This window comes from Dendrobium catenatum, unplaced genomic scaffold, assembly GCF_001605985.2.
Source record: "Dendrobium catenatum unplaced genomic scaffold, ASM160598v2 fragScaff_scaffold_1024, whole genome shotgun sequence".
Classification (NCBI taxonomy): Eukaryota; Viridiplantae; Streptophyta; class Magnoliopsida; order Asparagales; family Orchidaceae; genus Dendrobium; species Dendrobium catenatum.
In genome coordinates this window covers 1,465,371-1,486,221 of record NW_021319486.1, presented here as the reverse complement: position 1 = coordinate 1,486,221, position 20,851 = coordinate 1,465,371, and the positions used below count along the sequence as shown (strand labels likewise).

The window sequence follows — 20,851 nt, the reverse complement described above, 5'->3', positions numbered from 1 at the left end:
GGGATCCTGCAGAACTACGGTATGATTTCATTTTCTTTTCCTTTGGGTATTGTTCAGAGGTCAACAATAGCAACACAATATTACATATGCACTTAAGGCCCAAAAACCTACTCAAGTTCATGCAAGCATGCAAAAATATAAGCCTTCGTATACATTAATTATTAAAAATTTAATGAAAAACTACAACTAATGATGTATAATGAGAATAAAAAATAATAATACTCACTTCCATATCTTTGATAACAGCGTCATTTGCCAAAATTGCCCCCTCATCATATGGAGACATATCCAAAGAATCACCCGTAGATAACCTGCCCAACTAACACATAAAATGAATAATTTTAGGACGTGCATAAACACTAGCACCATCTAAATAGAAAGGCATGGCATGGAAACATGGAATGTGTGGGAGATTGTAGATGCCCACTAAACCAATTTCAATTTTTCTTTTGAAAATGTATAAACAAATTTTTTCATATAATAAAATTATAATACACATTAATTTCTTATTTTCATCAAGCTCTTATTCATTTATTTTAATTTATCATGTCAAATTGTGTTCATGCAATTATACTAGTATTTTAAGATAGTAGACTTTTCTTTGCATTGGTCCTCTCACTTCGCATGCCCATTTAACAAGTTTTTATTACTCGTGAGTAGTAAGTCTTGTCATGCCTCTCTATCCTAACTTATAAAAAAGTAACTTGAACAATAATAAATTGCTTTTATAGAACCTTCTAAGGCGTACACTTGTCAGTTAGCTAGAACTTTCAAATTAATATAATAATGCCATTCATCATTAAACTTATCCCTAGTTAAAATGGCATTCACCTGTCACGCATATAAGCAGATTACAAGTTTTACATGAATTGAATCTTTGAATAGGTAACTCATTTCTAATCACAAAGTGCTGAGTAATATTGTTTAAATTCCTCTCATTAGAAAAAGTGTTTCAAATAACCTCAAAAATTTTAAATTTACAGCCATTCACCAACCGGGTACAAGCAGATTATAAGCTTGTTCATGAACTTTCGAATCTTTCAATAGATTACTCATTTCTATTCACAGAGTAAGTGCGTAGTGGTATTGCCCCTAATTCCTCCTCATAGAAAAGGGTTATAAATAACTTCAAAAAATTTAAATTTACAGGTTGAACCATGCTACCTATGAATTTGAAGAAGGACCAATCTTATACTCTAGATATATATAACATTTGAAAACAAGTGAACATTCCAGATTTCGATTTGAGCCAAGGCAAGTAATATTTTGTACGTCACGTCTAACAATTTGTGCCTAATTTATGTGCATAGCATTTGGCTAGAAAACTAAATAAGTTTTCTTAATCATATTTGCTTTAATAAATTCTTTGAAAAAAAAAAGGAAAGTAAATTATCATGTTATTGAACAAATAAAATAATTTTGTGGCAATAAATCGGCCAGTAATTATTTTACAATCACAAGTTTGACCTATAATAAGTATTGAGAAAAATAATGAAGAGAATCTCATTAATAAAGAGTAACATAACGGTATGAAAAAGTACTTCTCAATTACCTTCAAGTCGACTTCTTTCAACAGATTAGGTGTGCAGAAAGAACGTCGAGCTCCAATACCATACTGATCAAAGACCTGTATGGATTCAATTTATTCAACCATAAAACTCTTGAAAATGGAAATAGATACACTTGTTGATTTCTAAATACCACACATATAACATAAATAGAACAATCTCGGTAAAAAGAAATGAAACATAGACGATGTTGCCTCGTACTTTCCCAAAAAGCATCAAAAGATGGTAGCAATCAAGAATAGCAGTAGTTCTCTTAATCCATCGTTGCTAAGCAATTGAAATTTCCTATGTATTGCGTATTAACCTACTCCCAAATAATCACTCCAGGGCCATAGCCAATATATAATTATATACTTCATATTATAGAAGGTAGAAACACAATGGAAAACAGTAATTCAACCTTTTTTTTTAATCATGTGAATCACAATATGTAGGGTTTATGGCAACTCTTAAGAAAAAACCCAAACCCTTCAATTTGAAATCCCAACACTTAACTACCCTTGATTTTAACATTTTTATATACTTTTTTATGGATAGCAACGCTTATCTAAAAGAAAACATTGAGCAATTTTCATAGGAGATTGCTGCGTTTTCCACAAATCTCCAACAACTTGTACACCATATCCTAGCTACAGTGATAAAATGCAACAATAAAAAAGTGTTTCCATGCTTGAAGTCGATATACTCCCCCACTTATCATTAATTACTTTCTCTTCTTCCATTATTCCTTGGCAAACCCAAAACCTTAACTCTACCTACCCCAGGAAATCCACCGCCACAGGCTTCAAAATACGATCATTGATCCTTAACCCTAAACTTAACCTTCCCCTACATCTCCCTATCTCACTGACCGTCCCTCATCTACACCCACTTCAAAGTGATCAAAAGCCCTATGGCACTGCCAGTCACATCGAATGCTAAAGTTGAAATGCACTAGCTTCCACATCACCGTCGTCGAACAGACTGCGACGTTGCGATCAGAGCGTCAAATTTATCTAAGTGGGATCAGCTCAAAGTCAAATCAGAAGAGACCAATCAGAATCGGCAGTTGACACCCGAAGACGACGCACGACAGAAGAAAAGTATACAACTACAACAATTCCAGATATTATCATTTAATGATAGATCTACCAAAAATACCAAGATTGATGAAAAGCCATTCTATGCAAACATTTAAGAATGCAGAAGGAAATAGAAGTGTCAAGAAAATAAGTGTTTAGAACAAACAACTGCAAAAGCTTACAGGAATTGGTATTCTTCTGTCGTGGAATGCAACATCAGATGCCATATAAACATCACCAATGGATGCTCCTTTTGCCTGAAATAATCACAATTAATAATGTAAAAAGCAACTTTATACAATGTGATCAACATATACAACAGGCACTGAGCACAGATTATACAATGACCATCTTCATTCATTACGATTCAAAAAAAAGTTAAGGAAATAAATAAAATGCAAGACTCTGGCATGTTGAAATTATACAAACAAAGTAATTTATTTTTGGAAAATAAGGGGACAGGTGCTGGTAAATTCATCTATCACCACCAGTAGCATGATCCTTCTCTGTACGGTGCGACTCCATAAATAAAACAAAGCAACCCTATGACCAAGCATCTATCCAAAGAAACCTCATGATCAAGTATCCATCCAAAAAAACTGTAAACAACAGCAAACCCTTGCACATTCAAAATTCAAAACTCTGATCCAACTTTCCAAGCATAACCTGGCCTGTATTTTCACCATACACACCCCATCCCATGAGTTCCATCACCAGATACAGAAGTGGCCGCTGCAGCAGAAATAGATGAATATAGTATAGGAGGGGAACCAGAGAGGTAGAGAGAAGGGGTAAGTAGTAGGACCAAAAAAAAACCTCAAGCGGGTCAAGATGATGCAAGTATACAAATCTTTATTCATTGAAAATACAAACTGTGTTAATATTATTTTAATTGTCTCCACGTCTTAGTTTCTATTTTGTAGTTCATTTCAATATAAATCATGCGTATGAAGATGAACCAATTGAGCAGATGTGTTCCTCGTTAGGTTTAGTTTACTGTTATAAGTTCTTTTGATTCAGCTCTAATCTAAGTCCCTAGAACAGTACTTTCAGTTCTCTCTCTTTTTTTTTTTTTTTTTTTCTGTTATAAGTTCTTTTGATTCAGCTCTAATCTAAGTCCCTAGAACAGTACTTTCAGTTCTTTTTTTGGTACTCAGATTTTTTATTTTAAGATGTAAAATGCTTGATTATTGTTGCTTCACCATTTTCCCAATGACTACTGTTGCCACCAGATTTATCCCTTCCCAGTTTGCATTGTTGTTGTGAACTGTGTTAAGCGGGTTAGGTGAGTTTTCTCTCATGCAAAATGTGTAGAAGTGTTGCTTTTGTTTTCCTCTTGCAATTGATTTGCTATTGATGACGGCTTTGTTATGTCTTACTAATCTCTGTTGCCTCCTATAGCACATTCCGATTTGGGCATTGTAGTTGGACTTGCGCTTTAGAGTTTCAAGTACTTGCTAGTTGCCTTTTGCAAACTTTTATTGTAGCATTAGTTGGTTGGGAGGTTTCCTTCCTCACTCAGCATACCTACTGTGGCAAAATCAATTGTTGGCTTCCTTATATTCAGTTCTAGCGGGAACATTTCTTCCTTATTTTGGAATTGGAAACTTCTTGTTCTTGCTAGAGGCCAAGTATGTTGAATTAGAATGATAGGAACACTTGAAGGTCTCAATAATTTCTTAGCAATCTTTGGAAAACAGTGAGAATTCTCCACGAAAACTAGGAAAATAGTAGACAATTTGTATTATTTGATGAAATAGAAACGGAAAATATCAAGATACAATTGATCCTCTATTCGAGAGGAGGATCTATCTCTTCCAAATCTCTAGATGCCGCTAGAGCCCAAAAACCTAAACATAAGAGATCATAAATTTCAGTCAAATTCAAGATGCCATAACCCAGGAAAACAAACTATTTAATGCATGCAATCCAAAAGGAAATCTCTAAGCAGTACCTACATTCAAATTTCCCTCCTAAAATTTTCCTAAAGCATTCCTTATCCACTCCTTTGAATTGGGCGGTTCGCGCGGTGCGTACAAGGAAGCGGAGGCGTTCCGCCTTTATTTCACACGAGCTGGCCCCGTGTGGACCGGTCCAATAGAACGGTCAAACAATACTCCCCTCCCAAAACCCACCATGTCCGAAAGGTGGGAAAAGACACCCTCCTCTTGATCTTCCCTTCATTTGATCGGCTTAGGATTTTCTCCACTTCCTTGGCTATCGGCGCCTTCCCTCACCTCTGACAACGATATTTTAGTATGGCCCGCCCTTGAACACTTTCATCACCTTCAGAATGGAAATTTTTGAATTGAACATATCATAGATAGCTGAAATATCATTTTTTTATATCTGAAACTTGAGTTTGGAGATCTGAAATTTTATATTTCATTTGTTCAATCTCCCCTTCCAATACTTCCACCTTTCTTCTAGACATGAGAACCTGGATTTAGGCTCCAATAACAAAGATCTACAAGTTTGACATGAATCTGGCCTCCCAAATAGCAAAAACAACAAGATTAGAGATGAAAACGCAGCAGAAATCAGTGAGTAAGACTTTTATTTTAGCCCAAGAAATTGCTTTGATAACAATTTGATAGGAAACACATGAAGATCTCAAGAATTTCCTAGCAATATTTTGAAAACAGCGAGAATTCTCCACAAAAATCCACACAAAAACTAGAAAAACAATAGGTAATTTGTATTATTTGAAGAAATAGAAATGAAAAATACCAAGATACAATTAATCATCTATTCGTGAGGAGGATATCTCTAGACGCCGCTAGAGCCCAAAAACCTAAACCTAAGAGATATCCAATTTTAGCCAAATTCGAGATATCATAACCCTAGGAAAACAAGCTATTTAATGCATACAATCCAAAAAAGAAATCTCTAAACAATCCCTACATTCAAATTTCCCTCCTAATTTTTTCCTTAAACCTTCCTAATCCACTACTTTGAACTGGGCGGTTCGTGCGGTGCGTACAGAGCTGCAGAGGCATTTCGCCTCTATTTCACGTGAGTCGGTCCCGTGTGGACCAACTAGACCGGTCTAACATAGAACTTCCAATTTTAGGAAAGATCTTGGAAGTTTCTAAGAAATTATTTTTAAACCTTGTTTGCTATACATAGGAGGCTATATTTTAGGCCTCCAACTTATATTTATTGTTGTATGGGATTCTTTAAGCGCTTTGCAAGTCTTGAAAATAACTTCTGAAGGATGCTTTTTCTAGTATCGTTGTGAGGCCTCCTTGTCAAATTGGTGATTTCAATTTTTGCACTTCATCTAAATTGTTTGGCGTATGGTTTATGTGCATGATTGAGATTTTGTCAAATTTGAAATATATATAAGTTTATATTTTTATGGCGTGAGCCTTCATCATCATAGAATTTAATATATGCTCTCAAATGTTTCATAAAACACTGTCATTGTCAGGTCCCAAGTCCTGGATGAGAAAAGTGGAGGGTTGCGTTAGGTAGCCGACAACCAGCATAAAACTTGTCGAATAATCATAACATGAATCCTTTAATACATTTTGTTAATGCTAGGATGTTCCCTAGAAGCGACACGTTGTATGGCATGAATATAATGACAAGTTAGCAAGAGACACTGCATCAGTGCCCGGGTACAGTGTTAAATACGCAATGGTTCTTACATTATGGACGAATATGAGCAAACAAGCTAGTCCATTATCCTAAAATTAGGATAGGAATTTGAAATATAGGTTCTCTTACATATTAATAAAATTAATATATATTATGATCCATAGGAATATTAATATTCTTTGCATTCAAGAAACTAAATGAGTTGGAAAGAAGGCTAAGAAGATTGATAGTTTAGGATTTAATCTATGATATTCTGGTAGGAGTCGTACTAGAAAATGATATATGTGTAATTATAGATAAGAGTTTGAAGGATAATCTTGTTAAAATTAATAGAATTGGAGATATAATTATTGTTTTAAATATTTGTTGTTGTTGTTGTTAAGATTATCAATATTATAAGCGCTCATGCTTCTCAAGTAGGATTGGATATATATTCAAAATTCAAATTTTGGAATGATCTAAAAGAATTAATACAAATAATACCTCTCGAAGAAAGAGTTTTTATTGGTGAAGATTTAAATGGACATTTTGGTAGATAGGTAGATGATTTTAAAATCATTTATGATGGCTATAACTTTGGAGCGACTAATGAAGGTGATAAGACCATATTAGATTTTTTTAACTTATGATTTTGTAATTGTTAATATCTTATTTAAGAAAAGAGATAAGAATCTCATCAATTTTAAGAATGAATGTGGTAAAACTCAGATTGATTATTCTCTTATAAGAAAAATAAATTATTTAGATTGCAAAGATTGTAAAGTTATTCCGAGTGAAAGTTTATGTATCTAACATCGCTTATTAGTTTTAGACTTTAAGATGAAGGGGCATAATATTAAAAATAAAGTAATTTATTCTTCTAGGATTAAATGGGGGCATTTAAAGAATATTAACAAAAAATATTTTTTAGAGTAAGATTCTGGAACTTAAGATTTTGTATGTGCATGAGGATGCTAATGTTATGTAGGAAAAATTAGTTAGTGATATTAAAAATGTTGCAAAAAGTGTGCTTAGAGTATCAAATGAAACAACTACTAATAGTAAAAATAGTTCATTGTAGTAGCAATAATGTGCAGGTAAAGATAACAAATAAGAACATTTGTTATAAAAATCGGTTTAGCTGTAAAAATCCTAATAATTGAGAAATATATAAAGATTTTATCTTTTAATGATTTATATAATAGATTAGATACTAAGGAGGACGAAAGATATACGTATAAGTTAGTTAAACAAAGAGACAAGAGTATGTTAGACCGGTCCCTCTTGGAGGGGTTGGTTCAATTCTATAAGAGGCGGACTAGGTTTGCTGTCAAAGCTATGGGTGGGGCCCACTAGGAAGAGTAATTAGGAAGGAGGGGGGCTGCTCGGGTTAGTTGATTGGTATATGTTTTAAGTAGGAGAATAATAAAAGGATTAGGATTATGTATGATTATTGTGGCCATTTTCCGTCTTAGAGTTTGGTGTCTTTGGCTCTATCGGCGTCTAGGGATTGGGAGAGAAAGATCCTCCTCTTGAATTGAAGATCGACTGTATCTTGGTGTTTTTCCTTCCGTTATCTTTGGTTATCGTAATAGAAAAACTACTATTTTGTTGTTTTCCATTGGAGTTGTGGATTTTTCTCGCTGTTTTTGTCAAGATTGCTAGGTTCTACTTGAGATCATCAAGTATTTCTTATCAAATTGGTATCATAGCAGATTTTGGGACCGTTTGTGGGTTTTCCTGTGAAAATCAGCGGTTGTTTTTTGGCCGGAAGAGGGGATATTTGCTGTTTTTTTGGGATCAAGATCCAAATTTTTGAATCTATAAAAATTCAGGTATTGATGGCGGCCAAGAAAGTGAAAGCGTTGAAAGAAAGCCTTGAAGAGAAGATGAATCAAATAAAAGCAATGATAGATGATAGAATTTCAACCATGGAAGGCCAAGTTTTGGATCTCCACAAGATGGTGAAGAATATATTAGAAAATCAAAATCAAAAGACGACATCGGAGGCAAGGGGTTGGTAGGGAGAAATATGAATTCTGAAATTCATAGGAGGGAAAACGATATGGAAATCATTGAGGAGAGAGTTGGGAGGTATGGAGAGAGGCGTGGTAATGGAGGGCATGAACCAAAGGGTACTGATTGGGAAATAAAGGAGGGGTATTATGGTAGGAGGGCTACTGATTTTGAAGGGAAGTGAGAAGAAAGTGAAAATGGGTATGGGTATGAGCGGGGAAGGGAAGATCGGGACACTTGGGGAGGACCAAACACTTGGGAAATGAGAAATTATGGAGGAATCAGGTGGAATGGGGGAGATCCGAATGTGCGGAAGCTGAAGATGCCAATCTTTGAAAGAGGAGGATGCACATGCATGGATATGCAAGGTGGAAAGATTTTTTGCCATCAATGTACTGACGGAGGAGGAAATATTGACGGAAACTGGCTTATGTTTGAAAGGGAAAGCGTTGTCTTGATACCATTGGAGAGATATGAGGAGATCCATATGGAGTTGGAGGGAGTTCAAGGAATGTTTATTAGAATATTTTCGATCGTTAGGGGAGGGGACTTTTATGAGTAGTTTTTTGCACTAGTGCAGGAAGGTTCAGTGGTAGAGTATCACGAGAGATTTGAGTATCTAGCAAGTCGATTGGATCGACTATCAGAGACTGTTCTGTAGGGAAATTTTATGAAGGGACTCAAATCAGAGATCCAGGCAGCAGTGATGGTCATGAGGCCTCGTGACATGGGAGAGGCTATGGAGCTGGCACAACTAGTGGAGGATCATATATACCAAGAAAGGGAAGCCAGGAGCAGTAGTTAAGGTGGATCTTACAGGATGACTACCATCCTTCTAGCACCAAGGGGCCTACAACGGGCACTTTTTGTGAGACTCTCAAGGAGAAGCTAGTAGGAGGAAGTAAGCAAAACTTCAAAAGACTGACTGGGAGAGAGATGCAGTAGAAGAGGACAAATGAACTATGCTTCATATGTGATGAGAAGTATACCCCATGACATAGGTGTAGGGACCAAACTCTTCAGATTCTTACCATCTGTAATGACGACGAAACTGAGGGAGGTGAGAGTGAAGTAGAGAGAGAGGTGGAGGGCAAGCTGCATCTAGATGTTGAAGAGGTCTCCCTGAACTCAATGTTGGGATTCACTTCGAATCATACCATGAAGGTGAAGGGAGAAATACAAACATGGAGATGAGGGTGTTGATTGACAGTGGGGCTACCCATAATTTCATCTTCAACCAGATCGTTGACCATTCGGGGTGACATTGATGTATAAAGGGTGCTATGGAGTGATGATGGGTTCATAAAAGGTGGAGACGGGCTAGGGGATATGTAGGGGAGTGGTGTTGACCATAAAAGTGTACAGGTGAGGGAGGATTCCTCCAATTGGAGTTGGGGAGCACTGATGTTATTATGGAGATGTAGTGGCTGCAGACCTTGGAGGACATTAAGATCAACTGGGGGCATTGACGATGGAGCTGGTGGTGGGAGGTAGAAGGGTAGGGACCAAGGGTTATGCAGGGCTCTCCAAAGCCATGATATCATTTAAAACTAAGGTGAGGAGCATACAGAAGGTGGGGGAAGGTTATCTGGTGGAGTTATATAGGCTGGAGAGGATTATATTAGAAGAGGGTGGAGACATTCCCTTTCAGCACAACCATTTATTTAGCAATTCAATGAGATTTTTCATCCATCATATGGATTGCCACCACTAAGGGAGCAGGAACATGTTATCACCTTGAGGGAAGGGGTGTCACCTATCAGTGTTAGGCCCTACCGCTACCCTAAATTTCTTATGGGGGGAGGCGTCCACAACAGCTTTTGTGATCTTGAAGAAGGTCATGACCACTATGTGGATCTTGGCCCTACCAAATTTCACCCAGGCCTTCATAATAGAAACAGATGCCTTAGGGTATGGATTGGGAACAGTACTCATGCAGAGCAATCGACCCATCGCCTATTTCAGCTAGGTGTTAACAGCTAGGGCCAAGCTGAAATCAATTTATGAGAGGGAATTGATGGCCATCTTGTTAGCCATCCAAAAGTGGCGACCCTACTTATTAGGCCGACATTTTGTTGTCATGACGGACAAGCGGGGCCTGAAATATTTGTTGGAGCAAAGGATGGTGACAAAGGAGCATCAGAGATGGCTGTCAAAGTTGTTGGGCTATGATTTTGAAATACAGTATAGGCCGGGGATGAAGAACAAAGCAACAGATGCCTTGTCCAGATGTATAGGGGAGTTAGAGGCGATAGTAGTATCAATACCATCATGGTTTAAAATTGCGCAATATGAGGCTCGCCTTGAGGCCCGCCTTTGCGCAATTCCAGTAAAAAACGCCTCGATGCTTACGCCTCGAGTTTTTTTTATGAGGCTTGCGCCTCAACTTGGTTGAGGCCCGCCTTGAGTCCTGCTTCGCCTCACTGGCATGAGGCTTACGTCTCACGCTATATATATTAAAACTTACATAAATCTTGAAGTAAATGCCCGACATTGGACTCTCTAGGAGAGAAGGAAGGGGGGAGAGCAGTTCACCATAATGATGATTCAAATGAAGAACCCCTTAGTGATGACAGTGCTGATGACTTATGAGTTCTTATGTGATATGTCATTGATATTTATTTTTGAAGATTGTAATTATATTTTAATGAAAAGAATATTGAGATTTGGGAAAGATAGAATTTTGAGTTGAATTATATTTCATGTTGTCTTATTATTGGGATATTTTGATTTCACTTCATAGCTTATGTTTTTTTATGTTTTATATTATTCACTCATTAGTATATAAAAAATTTATCATTTCATGTTTACGCAATCTTTTGATTTTGAGGCTTACGCCTCAAAACACCTTGAGGCTTGCGCCTCGCCTCACGAATGAAAAACGCCTCAATACCCGAATACGCAATTTTAAACATTGAATACCACTGATGTTGGATTGGGAGGCCATTAAGAAAAAGAGTGCAAGGGATGAGGAGTTAGGAATGATTAGAGCTGATTAATTGAAGGAGGGGAGTAGCCACCCAGGGTATTTTCTAGAAGGTGAGAGGCTTCTATACTAGGGGAGATTCGTGATGCCTAGGACATCAATCCATATTCCACACCTGCTCCAAGAGTTCTATGGGAGCATTGTTAAGGGTCATTCAAGGGTGCAAAAGACATACAAGAGGCTTACCTCAGAGTTGTATTGGAAGAGGATGCACAAGGATATGGAGGAGATGATAGCCAGATATGAGATACGTCAGAGGAATAAGTACATGACCATATCTTCAAGTGGATTACTATAGCCATTAGTTTTACTTGGTCGGGTGTGAGAGGAGGTATCCATGGATTTCATAGATGGATTACCCCGATCAGAAGGGTTCACTGTGATTTTGGTGGTAGTAGACATATTGAGCAAGTATGCCCATTTCATTCCCCTACGACATCCATAAATAGCAGTAATAGTGACATCAAGTTTCATCAGAGAGGTGGTCAGACTGCACGGAGTACCACAATCTATAATATCTAACAAGGATAAGGTGTTCCTCAGTCATTTTTGGAGGGAATTCTTCAGACTATAGAGGGCAATACTAAAAAAGAGCACCGCCTACCACCCGTAGACAGATGAGCAAACAGAGGTAGTCAATATGAACATAGATACAAACTTACGACGTTTTGTGTCAGATACACCTAGCCTGTGGGCAAAGTGGTTAGCCTGGGCAGAGTACTGGTACAACATTTTATATTATTTTGCTTCTTAGATGACCCTATTCAAAGTGTTGTACGAGCAGGATCCACCTCACTAGGTGTACTTTGGGCATAAAAGCACCCCAATTTCTTCATTAGAGGAATATTTAGAGAGGGACGGGGTGTGGGAACTGAAGAGACTTCTATTGAGGGCTCAACAAATTATAAAGAGACTGACAGATGGGCATAGGAAGGACATTCGATTTGAGGTAGGGGAGAGGGTGTTCTTAAAGCTCCAACCTTACAGGCAGAAGACCATCACCAACAGGATGAATGAGAAGCTGGCCCCAAGATATTTTGGGTCAATTGAAGTATTAGAGAGGATTGGAGCGGTGGCAAATCGACTGAAACTACCATCAACAATGACCATACATCCTGTTTTCCATGTATCACAACTAAGGAGGGCAACTAGAGATCACATAGAGAGTTTTGAGTTACCAGTGACGCTGACTGAGAACTTAGAGGTGCTATTAGACTCATTAGAGCTGATAAGGATTTGTTAGGGTGATGAGAGAATCATGCAAGTCCTGATCAAACGAAAGAGCCTACCGGACTACGATGCCATATGGGAGCATGATGAGAGGGTGAAGCATCAATTTTCCTCATTTCATTTTGAGGACAAGGTGACTCTTTGAGAGGGGGGCATGGTTAGGGACCGGTCCAACCGGCCCTTGGCAAGTGGCCGATTCAGTTTTACAAGAGGCAGACCAAAGCTAGTCCTCCCTCTTGAGTTTGCCACCAAGCTAGCTATGGGTGGGATCCACTAGGAAGTGAAATTAAGGAGGGCGGGCGGCTAGGGTTAGGGGATTGGTATATGCTTTAAGTAGGAGAAAAATAATAGGATTAGAGTTATGCATAATTATTATGGTTGTTTTCTGTCTTAGAGTTTGGTATCTTGGGCTCTAGCAGTGTTTAGGGATTGGGATAGAAAGATCCTCCTCTCAAATTGAGGATCGACTATATCTTGGCATTTTTACTTCCATTATATTTGTTTATTGCAATATAAAAACTTTTTTTTCCATTGGAGTTGTGGATTTTTCTCGCTATTTTTGCCAAGATTGCTAAGCTCTACTTGAGATCTTCAAGTATTTCCTATCAGAGTAGTAAGGATTTAGTTCAAATGAAGTGTATTAAGGATGAAGATAAAAAATTACTTTTATTAGAAGATGAGATATTTTGTTAAACTTTTCAATGAAGATTTTGAAAATGCGATTGACTTTAATGACCTTAGCACCATAAATAAAAATAAAATTTTTTGTTTTTATCGACATATTAGCAAAATCGAAGTTAATTAGGATTTAAAGAAAATGAAGTGTGGAAAAGCTATTAAACCTGATGATATTCCAATAGAAGTGTGGAAATGATTAGGAGATGAAGGAATTTCTTGGCTTACTAAATTTCATGACAACACATTAAAAAGTTTAGTAAGCCAAGAAATTCCTTCATCTCCTAAACATTTCCACATCTCCATTGGAATATCATCAGGTCCAACAGCTTTTCCACACTTCATTTTCTTTAAAACCTCTCTAACTTCGGTTTTACTAATACGCCGATAAAAACAAAAATCTTTATTTTCATTTATGGTACTAAAGTCAGTAAAGTTAATCATATTTTCACATTTTTCATTAAAAAGTTTAGCAAAATATCTCATCCACCTTTATTGAATATCATCTTTTAGGAAAAGTATTTTTTAATCTTCATCCTTAATACATTTCACAAAAAAAAAGGAAAAAATAAGTCCTAATAAATAAAAAATAAAACAAACCAAACAAACCCTAACTATAAATTAATAAATAAAGCAAAAAAAAAACCTATCTAATTAGCATGCCTACGACATTAAACATAAGCCTTGATTGGACTATTAGCACTAATAAGCCAACCTTTAGAAAAAGAATTACTTCTGAAATTTATCATTTTATATATTTTCCTATTGATCCTTGTGTGAGCTCTAAAAATTTGCACTCCGACTTTACTAAGAGAGCTTTGGTGTTTCATGTCAAATTTTTAGAAGGCATATTAGGTTGTAAAGAAGACACTATCAAGCGAAATTTCGCTCTCATTTCGTTAGAATTTTATAATATCTACCCATATGCATAAGCTCCTAAGGTTAACTAAACTTCCGCGTGACAAGAGATAGCTTTCAATTATGGCTAACTGTTAAAAACTAAATGTTTAGCATATAGTACCGGTAATTTAATTTAGAATTGAAATTAATAATCATGAACTTAAAGTTGATTGTTGGTGGGGGGAATGGATACGATCACATACCTGATCAAATCTCATAATTTCATCCTCTCGAGTTGTCATGATCCATGATCTACTTAGTCAAAGTAAATAGTCAACTCAACCTAATTGAATGACCCTTATCGGCAACCATAGGTTGTTTCGTGCAAGAAATCTTGTCGAGCTAAGATGGATGTTTGTTTAAAATAGAATCAATAATACAATCAAGGGTATTGGACTTGCCTCAATATCAGAATAGGAGGTCTAGGACACTAGGTTCTAGTTAAGACTTTTTGTTAATGTAACCATCATCAAAGCTTTTAACACTTATATTTTGTTGCGTTGAATATTATCCACACTTGCTAGTAGAGGATCCCCAATTTAACTTTATGGGTTGCCATATAAGTGGGGCGACTTTGACAGTCAATAACACAACAAGGGGTACCGGGCTTGCCTCAATATCATAATAGGAAGTCTAGGATACTAGGTTATAGTTAAGATTTTTTGTTAAAGTAGCCATCATCAAAGCTTTTAACACTTCTATTTTTTGTTGCTTTGAATATTATCCACACTTCCTAATAGAGGATCCCCAATTTAACTTTATGGGTTACCATATAGGTGGGGTGAATTTGAGAGTTGACATTTTAAAGTGAATTTCCTTCATAAGAAATATTGAAGGTCTAATGCAATATATATATATCATGGTTTAAAATTGCGCAATATGAGGCTCGCCTTGAGGCCTGCCTTTGCGCAATTCCAGTAAAAAACGCCTCGATGCTTACGCCTCGAGTTTTTTTTATGAGGCTTGCACCTCAACTTATATATATATATATATTGTCATTTTAGATTTGTCATATACAACTGATACAATATTTCAAGTCTTGTCAACTTTAATTCTTGCAAGGAAGAGGATCATACTTGAAAAGTGAGACTTGAAACCTTGCCCTATAGGCAAGGCAACCAGCTTGAGAACACCGCATAAAAATGAGGCTTTAAATTTGCGCTTGAAAAATAGTTTGTGAATTTTGAAAAATATTTTCTATTTTCAAAGGGATGGGTGATTCTCGGAGCAAGGCAAAGTTGAGTTCACTTTTGTTTTAGCCCAATCATCATTCTCAATCTTTATACTTTAACATCCAACAAATTTGTCATAACACATTAGAGCAAAACTAATTTCGACAATTTGATATATTGTGCACAATTTTTTATGTATTTTTGGTGCATTCAACATTTCATTTACAGAATGCACTTACACTCTTTTTATGCATTTGCACAGTATACTCCATGCATGTTAATGTACCTGCATGCTTTTCAATGTGCCTAAACAATGCATTTGCACTGTACTCGCGCACTTTTGAATGTGCTTTAAAATTTCTAATGCATTTACAAGCTTTCAGGGCATATATAATATGCAGTTATACACTCTTTAATGCCTTCACATAATACATTTGTGTGCTCTTGGAATGATAGCATGCTTCTCAAATTAGGTGCACTTTTCTTAGGCAGCTATATAATTCTCAAGGAAGTGGCACGCTTCTCGAGTCAACAACATGCTTCTCAAGATAGTTGCACAATTCTCAAGGTTTGATGCATTTTAATACATCACATTTAAATTTGACAGTTGTGTTTTGATGTGTGAAAGATTTTAAAATATTCTAATTTTTTACTATTTGTGTAAAAAAAATTATTAAAATGCGCACAAAATTTCATTTTGAATTTTAAAATATTCTCTTATGCATTTTATATGTATGAGTGTACATATTACGGATCCAGCGACAATGAAGAAAAGTTAAAATGTTTTGGGTATGTCATAAAATGAGATTTTTGTCTTTTTGTCTTAATATTTAAGCGAGGCAGACTTGTGATGAATCAAATTTTCTCCTTTAAATAGGAGGGGTGTAGCTTGGCTTACTTCATCCCATCCAAGTTAATTTGAATTTTCATTTGGTTGTGGGTGTTCAAGATAATTATGAGAGTGGTAGGGAAATTCTATTCATGTTTGTTAACAAGCTGCAAGGTTCATTACAAATCCCCTATAAATTCAGTGCAATCAATTTAATGTTCAATCATGTCCCATCTCTTGCAGTTTTAATCTTATTTTTATTACTCAGCAATTTTTTTTTTAGTTTAATTCATTTCAATAATGCATTCATATTTGAAAGTTCTCTTATGTTCTGCTATAAAACTGCGTTCAATTCAAATTTTGGCGTCCACTTGATGCCTATCTCGCATAGGGGGCATATTCGTGGGAATTTAAACCTTCTTATCACGCTTAAAAAAGCAGGCATGATCAATGTTGTGAGGTATTGCAACCGTAGTGTCTTCTAATCTGCCACACTTGAAGCGTACATAGGCCTATGAAGCTCGAGGGAATAATGCAAAATTATCCCCAACAGTAGCACAATCAGTATCAATTATTCCAACATGATTATTTATCGTCATGTGCTAGGCCATGAGTGTCATTTATTTATTCACGGTTATGTAGTCATTAGGAAATGGACGTTATTTGTTTTGGTGAATTAGTAATTATATCGGCAAACCTATTTGACATAAACGGTTGTGTCAACGCTTCTATGTAAAACTTTGATTATTGACTACTGAAGAATAGTGGCTCAACCCTAGATCTGATCTCGCCCTCCCAACCAACTTCCATCCCTCCATCACACCCATATAAGTTAATAGTTCAATAGAATAATATGAATAACAGATAGAACAGAAGTCTGTGAAGATTAGCAGGATCAAGGGTGAAATTAACAGAACATTTTCACATGGTTAAAAAGAGGGAGGTTGCAAACCCCAAATAATTGGGAATAAATTAATGATGATGTTGATAAATAGTGCCTCACATTAGCAGGGGAATTAATTGAATTTGTTAAAACAATGTAATGGGGGAAATATTCCTAGGATTTGGAAAAAAGCATACTTTGAAGCCTCCAGCAGTGCCTGCATTGATGACAAGATCTGGTTTCAATGCCTGGATAGAAGCATAAGTCACCAAAGATGCTGAAACTGTACCTACGCTATCAACTCCTGAAATGAAATATAAAGAACAGGGTCAATAAAAAATTAAGTAGCAGTAAAAGGGAGGTACAACATGGCATCAATAAAGAGCACTTTAAAAAAATTGCATGCTTCATATGATTATAAGAACGAAGAAGACGATCAACTGAAAGGAAAAAATAAAAGAATGGCAATGCATCTTAAAAACTGGGGCATCTAACACAAACCATACAATACCTTTAAAATCCAAGTTCTCAATTCTTGATGAGGGGCACATGCACCCATACAATACCTTTAACATCCAAGTTCTCCATTCTTGATGATGGGCCCATGCACTTGGCCACATAATCTCAAAGCATGGCTCCTCCATCCAGAGTACTCTCATTATTAAGTCAATTGAATCCCATCCCCACACACTTACAAAGAAACATTCTAATCTTTAAAAATAAGTTAGTTCAAGTACACCAAAATCTTAGGGTCAATGATATAATGATTAAACTAGGACTTGAGTAAGTAGTCTTTTGTGAGTTATTGTAGTTTATAGTTAATCAATGTGTATCATGAATAATAGGAAGCTTATAATTCTTTACAAAGCTTGTATTTCTATGAATATTCCCAATTTGGAGGCATTGGGGCATGACGAGACGAAATGAGGTAAACATTCACAGACTATGTTCTATTCTCTTTCCCTCCCCCACCAAATTTCCGAAGTTGTCTGCGAGCTAGAATTCGTCGTTTATCGCAATCTCATTAAAAGTGTCATAACAATGGTGCTCTCGCTGAGATACATCGTTGTTCAATCTCCACCTCAATCCCCACTTTATCTATATCTCTCTTGATTGTGCTATGTCTCCTGCACAACCAAAAAGCACCAACATCTTTGCTAGCACAACAGATTCCTTGTTCGTCCCAAGAGGAATCACTGTCATCAAGAACTGCAAGCACAGTCGCCAATCTCCCCGCTCCAACTTCGACAAGATCCTATTTCCACCACCCCAATCGGAATTCTCAAATAGGTAAGATAAATATTTATCCTAAAAATTATATCCTACTTTTCACGAAATTCGTCAAAATCATATTTATTAAATTATAGATTTCATTTTGATATACAGATACATAAATAACATACCAATATTAGATTAAATAATTACCTAAGCTAATTAAAATTTTCCAAAAGTTTTTATTATATCCACTGTAGCTAAAACTATTCTATTGCAGCATAGGGCCGCTTCACCATTTCTCCCGATTCTTCCAAGGCGATGAGTGGCTTGGGTGATGGACTTTCAGGGAACTATTAAAACTAATAAGTATGTGAACTTCCTTGAGAAAGAGTTATCATACTCCCTGCACTAATCGAGAGCTTAGAGTGGGAGGGGGAGTTTAGCTACTGTAGCAACAACTGAATAGAGGAGGCAGCTATAATTACTGGAAGAGAAAAAAAATAGAGAGCAAAAAAGAGGAAGAAGAAGAAAGGAAAAAGAAGAAAAAAGAAAGAAGCTAAGGCAAGGAATTTCTAATTATTTCCAGCTAATTTTGAAAATCAATCACACCATCATCAAACCAAATCTGCATGAAATGGGATGACTCAACCATGCTTGCAAGTATCAGGTAATAGAAACAACGCCTCAATTAATCAAGACAAGGATAAGTCCAAACATCGTTATTGCTCGTTCAAAAAAATCATGTGCTTCCTGTCAAAGTAATCTCACACTACTGAACTATCTATCATTGGAATCGCTCAACAATAGCGGACAAAAACTCATCATCAAGCACAACTTTGAGGACAAGCTACATAAAACTATCCGTAGAAGACTCTTTTTTTTTAATCCGTAGACTGGTTGTGAACTCACAAGGAAGAGATAAAATGGAGTAAAATCCAATGAAGTGGAAGTATGCCAGTAAAAAAAGATCAAATAAAACACATTCAAATTTGAATGTATACCATAATTTCTTGGAATTTTAAATTGCAGGCATAAGTTCCAATTCATTGCAAAATTTTACATGATAATCTTTTCTTTGCATTCAATTTCATAAGGGTTCATAACATTAATCTTTCTTTGCATTCAATTTCATAAAGGTTCATAACATTAATCTTTATTATTTTAAATACACCATTACCTTATCACCACATGCATCGTCTTCACATTAGCATAAAATTTATAATTATCATAATTGTAGCTGAGTTTTGTAAATATCATTACGTAATCAATGCAAATAATGCAAATGAATAATTGTTATGAGGCAAGTAATGAATGTAAAACCAAATTAAGAAGCATACCAAAAAATTCTAACAATGGCCCACAACCTATGTTGCACCGATACACCTATTTATGAAGGCGTGCTGTATTCGATACACCGATACACGGATACGCCTCCGATACTCCACCGATATGTGTCAGATACGCCAAAGACGTATCCAATTAAAATACTATTTAATTTCAAAAGGACACGCGTATCCGATACACGTGTCCGTTGAAAAACAAAAATAAATCCAAAAAAAAAAAAAGATTCGTCGTATTTACTTCCGCGGCTGCGAGCAAAGTTCTCTCATTTCCGAGTGAATTTGAGTCTCTTGATAATATGAGAATATTAGAAATTACTAATCTTTCACTTGATAAGCCTAAATTAAAAGCTATGATATTTATTGAAGATGATATAGAAGTTCAAAGACAAACCACTAAAGAAGCTAATCATATCATTCCTTCTATTGAACAGTTGAAACGTTATGTGCTAGACAATTTATGTTTATGCTTTTGTTGTACTAGACATTTAATGCTTACTTATATTTTGATATTATAAGCTACAAGGCTACAAATGATGTTGTTGTTATTTTTTTTTGTAATTTCAAATATTATGCTTTGATTGCTTTCTTAATTTTTATGTATGATTTATAAACTATGATGTCGTATCCGCGCCGTACCCATATCCTGTATTTTTAAGAATTGACGTGTCTCGTATCCGTATCGTGTCGTATCCGTGTTGCCGTATCCGTATTGGTGCAACATAGCCCACAACTAACCCTAAAAATGGCATGCTAATGAAATTACAAGCAAACAAATCATACATTAATGACATCTTGTTCTGAAAACAATTTTAGCAATATCTTCTTCTTTAATGCACAACTAATGATATCCACAATGCAGATCAATTTTAAAGAAAACTGGAGCTCCCTCAAGCTGATCAAATAAATTATCAATTCTAGGCAATAGGTACTTATGTTTAACAGTAAGCTTATTTAATTCTCGGTAATCAATACACATTCTCAAACTCTTAACTGAGCAAGAAAACTCTAATATCCCTCAGTAATTTGCAAGCTTTCAAGTAAGTTATCATCATTGAAGTAAGCCCTCCATCTCCATAAAATTTACACTCTTTTTCAACCGAAAGTTTAAATTTAACAATCTTCTTATTGCATTCTATGACAACAACAAAATGATTTGATAGCCAATCCATTTGCATGATCAAATCAAATTCTTTCAATGGAAACTTATTCAAAATTGCCTCAAATCTCATATTATTTATTTTGAAATCAATCTGATATAAATTGCTAACATTCATTTTAAACTCATTTGGCATCAAAACTTCTAAAACTGTGGATGCTTTGAAATTTTTCAATCCAACTGTTTTTATAAATTCCTCTGAAATGAAGGAATGTAAGGCTCTCGTATCAAAGAG

The 20,851-nt window shown here is 35.9% G+C and overlaps 1 protein-coding gene across 3 annotated transcripts in view; it reads right to left on the bottom strand.

The window, feature by feature from the left end:
* LOC110116757 (5'-methylthioadenosine/S-adenosylhomocysteine nucleosidase 2) overlaps positions 1-20,851 on the bottom strand; it is a 54,222-nt gene that overhangs the window by 14,941 nt on the left and 18,430 nt on the right. The window contains exons 4-7 of one of the 3 annotated variants that reach the window (XR_002305463.2): positions 17,100-17,206; positions 2,812-2,886; positions 1,553-1,627; positions 227-311 (exon numbers count right to left, since the gene is read on the bottom strand). Coding sequence is in view for 2 of the 3 variants with exons in the window: in XM_020850455.2 (XP_020706114.1) it covers positions 227-319; positions 1,553-1,627; positions 2,812-2,886; positions 17,100-17,206 (350 nt within the window). In the remaining variant the exon portion in view is untranslated. Of the gene's footprint in view, positions 1-226; positions 320-1,552; positions 1,628-2,811; positions 2,887-17,099; positions 17,207-20,851 lie in introns of all 3 variants that reach the window. The other 2 variants (XM_020850455.2, XM_020850456.2) reach the window with 2 other exon arrangements.